General features: G+C 45.5%; 1 protein-coding gene across 2 annotated transcripts; it reads left to right on the forward strand.

Moving 5' to 3' along the window:
* Nucleotides 1–531: 531 nt before the first annotated feature.
* apoc2 (apolipoprotein C-II) lies at nt 532–3,366 on the forward strand. Of its 2 annotated transcripts, none has more exons than XM_018732184.1 (4): nt 532–586; nt 2,226–2,289; nt 2,448–2,613; nt 2,892–3,366. In XM_018732184.1, the coding sequence occupies exons 2-4, from the start codon at nt 2,241–2,243 to the stop codon at nt 2,983–2,985; spliced, it is 309 nt and encodes a 102-aa protein (XP_018587700.1). In that variant the 5' UTR covers nt 532–586; nt 2,226–2,240; the 3' UTR covers nt 2,986–3,366. The 2 variants fall into 2 exon arrangements, with proteins under 2 accessions (XP_018587700.1, XP_018587699.1); XM_018732183.2 differs by lacking the exon at nt 532–586 and adding an exon at nt 683–870.

A 3,366-nucleotide genomic window follows, 5' to 3' on the forward strand; every position in this document is an offset into this window, starting at 1 on the left:
AGGAGCAACCGTAGGATCTTTCTCCTCGGTCAACAGATCCGAACAAAGGAAGCTTTATGCAGATCACGTGAGATGAACATTGGTTTAGATGATGGGAAGAAACTAACTCTACTTAAGAATCACACGTCCCCAACTATTTCTCTTTCTCCCAACGTAATGCACACGGTGTATTTTCCACGAGATTTACATCGCTTTGGAGAAAAGCATCGGCCGAATGAACGAACGTAAACGTAAGAAAGGTATCCACATCGTGCCAATGCATAACCCTCCTGCAAAGGTCATTCCTAATTCCTTAATTCCTTCTCAATCAGTAGTAGAGAGCGAGTCCAGAACATTCTGGAAATTCAGCGATTCTCCTACATTCCCCAGATAGACACAGAGAGATAGAGATAGATAGATAGATAGAGAGAGAGAGAGAGAGAGAGAGAGAGAGCGAGAGATCCATTATTCAGCAGCGTCAATTCAAAGAAGTCCTAAGTCTAAATCACAGCAGACACGTCACCCAGTCCAGGAAGCAAAACAACACAGACACGCGCAAACACACACACACAAGCAACGCAGATTCCGAATCGCCTCGTCAAAACAGGTAAACAAAACTTACCGAGGAGCCAAACGCATCACGCTACTGCTGTTGATCTTAGATTTTTTTTTTTTTCTCCCAAAACCCTTCCCGTTAAATGCTCTCCGGTCCCAATCCAGAAGCACGCAAAAAAAAAAAACGGACAGTGGAAATTTATCAGGAAAAGGCTGCACTTTGGCATTGAAACTGACAGGTCAACACATTCAACGCTCATATATATAGGCTAGGCCATCGATCCCACACATAACGCCATCATTCCATCACACACCTTGGGAAGGAACAAAGAAACTGTGAGTACATTAGTCTTTCTTTGCCTACGGTAGTTAAATGCAGTATATGTTACGAGGGCGCCGAACAAATCCTTTGGTACAATTACTAAAGGTCAGCGGGTGACCATGGCAACAGGAGTAGGCATAGCCATGCGGCGTTAAAATAATCTGGGCTCACGCTTGATTTTATTTGCTCTCACAGTTAACAAGTGAACCGGCTTCAGCTAGAACCACCCAGAAACACTTCATTTCAGGTTTAGACATAAGTCGTTTGATCGCTAGATAAATCCAGCACTGAATTATTTAGCAATCAGAAATGAAGAGTACAAGCCTTTTATGTTTTCATCTTCATTTTTTAGATCATTTGGGAAAACCCTTGGCAGTTCTTTTTTGGTCAGAAAAATCGTGTGAGAATTCCTCGAATCGTTCGGCTGTCCGGTTGAAGCGTCATGATTTCTCAGTCGCTTCTGATCGCAAAATCAGGAGCAGCAGGATGAAATGAGCTTCAGCAAATTGCATTCGGTCTCTGCAGCATCGATCTGTTCAACTGATGGGCAGCTGCCGCTGTTCCCACAATATGCGTATTCAAGGAAATATCCAGAACACGCGCTTAGTAATGACCAAAAAGTGAAATCTCTCATTCAGTTTGTTGAGCAATTCTTACTACACTGGAAGGGGTTTACCGACAAACCTCCTAATCAAGGGCACCTTAAATTAATTATCGAAACATGCAATAGGAAACTTCCAGACGGTCCTCAATTGAACATGTTCATTTCTGAACAACAGAAGCAACAGTTATCAATTCTTGAGGTTGGATTATTCTGAAGACTCAAGGTAAAGCATCTCATGTTGCCATGGTCACCATCCAGCCACCCCCCCCTACAGTCACCACTGGTCTTCTCTTGGCTAATAGATACTGTGTATTTTTAAACTGGGCCTTTTGTCTTATTTTTCAATATAGAAAATTTTTACTCATAATAACCAAGTTGGAACCCTGTGTTATAATCGATGTCACCTAAGTGCGATATTTTGCTGGTCGAAGGAGTGAGGCAGCTTTCAAACAGATCTACTGTTTCAGTGTATTACTCTGTTAAACTCCACTACTATAAGCTTCACCCCACTGTGGACGTTGACAGAGTGACGCAGATTTTCATTTGTGTAGCTCTCTGTTGAGTCTTCCCGTCACACGGTGCAAAGTCTATGACTATTTGTCCACCGCTAGCGCAGAACTTCCACGTTAAACAGCACTCGGAGTGGCTCGGGAGGCAGGACGCACCACCCCACGGACGGGTTGAGACGGCCGTCTTTTGAGAGCCTCCCAGAAGCCCTCCGTGCCTTCCCATGCAGTTCTAAGTGCTCTGATCATTCGTTTACAGGTCTGAACCGTCACCATGAAGAAACTGCTGGCCCTTACCGTGCTCATTGCTCTATTTTCCTATGGTAACTATTCACCTGTCAATCATCACAACCATTCCTAATCACCTGTGGCATGCAGTGGGGGGCAGTGATTTTTGTTTGAAAAAAATCACTGCAACGCATTTTAAATACGTTCATTTTTTTTCCCCCGCTACTCGCCGACTTCGCCGATTTCGTTACAGGTGCGGAGAGTTTCCGTGTCCTGAGGGAAGTCCCCGAACCAGAAGAGGAACCTGGTCCCCTTTCCACAGTCACCAACACACTGTGGTCCTTTGTTGAAAAATCAGTGGACACTGCTAATGGCTGGCTGGAGAGCCTCAAGAACTTGAAGCTGGACGAGAAGGCAAAGTAGGACCCGCTGACCGTACTTACCTGTGAATCAGAGGATTGCCCCGATACTGTTAAACCGCACTTGAATAATCGAAGAGAGACACATTAATGCTCACACCAAACATGGCACGTTATGCATTTACACACATTACAGAAGCAATGAAAACCGTGAAAAGGTACAAGTCTCCTGAAATGCTAATAGAAGGGAACATCTGGCAATGGCCGTGCAGAAGTCGTAAGGAACAAGGGAAACACTTAGCAAATAACCTGTTTGTATCCATGCTTCTTCTTCACAGGAACATGTTTGATGAGACCACCAAGGCTGTGAGTACCTACAGCAGCATCATGCAAGACCAGGTGTACTTCCTCCTCTACTCTGAGTCCAAGTAAATTCCCCAGGTTACTCGGTTCCCATGCGAGGCCTCCATCCTGTCTCCTTCCACACTTTGGGCACTCTGTACCTCCAGCTCTTGCCCATCATAGAACGACATCACCCAAAGCTGGCTGACAATCAGATCCCAGAAGCGGACTTTCCACCACAGGCAACCAATCTGTTAAGCTCATTCCTTGCGCATCAGCGCTCGGCTCTCAGGAAGACGACGAACGGTACAAGCGCACTCGGGTACAACAGCACAGTGCCACCGAGTGCAAGTGGCACGCGGTGGACAACGGCAACGGCCGCCCCCATGCTGCTGTACGGTGCATCCCTTTTGTCTACTTCTCGTCACCCTGCATCGTTTCTAGAAAAAAAATAAAAGCATTTGTAGAAAA

This window comes from Scleropages formosus, chromosome 18 (assembly GCF_900964775.1).
Source record: "Scleropages formosus chromosome 18, fSclFor1.1, whole genome shotgun sequence".
In the NCBI taxonomy this organism is placed as follows: domain Eukaryota; kingdom Metazoa; phylum Chordata; class Actinopteri; order Osteoglossiformes; family Osteoglossidae; genus Scleropages; species Scleropages formosus.

Coding starts and splice junctions, on each gene's coding strand:
- apoc2 (XM_018732184.1), top strand. CDS start 2,241: ATGAAGAAACTGCTGGCCCTTACCGTGCTCATTGCTCTATTTTCCTAT. Junction 2,290..2,447: donor CATTGCTCTATTTTCCTATG/GTAACTATTCAC, acceptor ATTTCGTTACAG/GTGCGGAGAGTTTCCGTGTC. Junction 2,614..2,891: donor AAGCTGGACGAGAAGGCAAA/GTAGGACCCGCT, acceptor TCTTCTTCACAG/GAACATGTTTGATGAGACCA.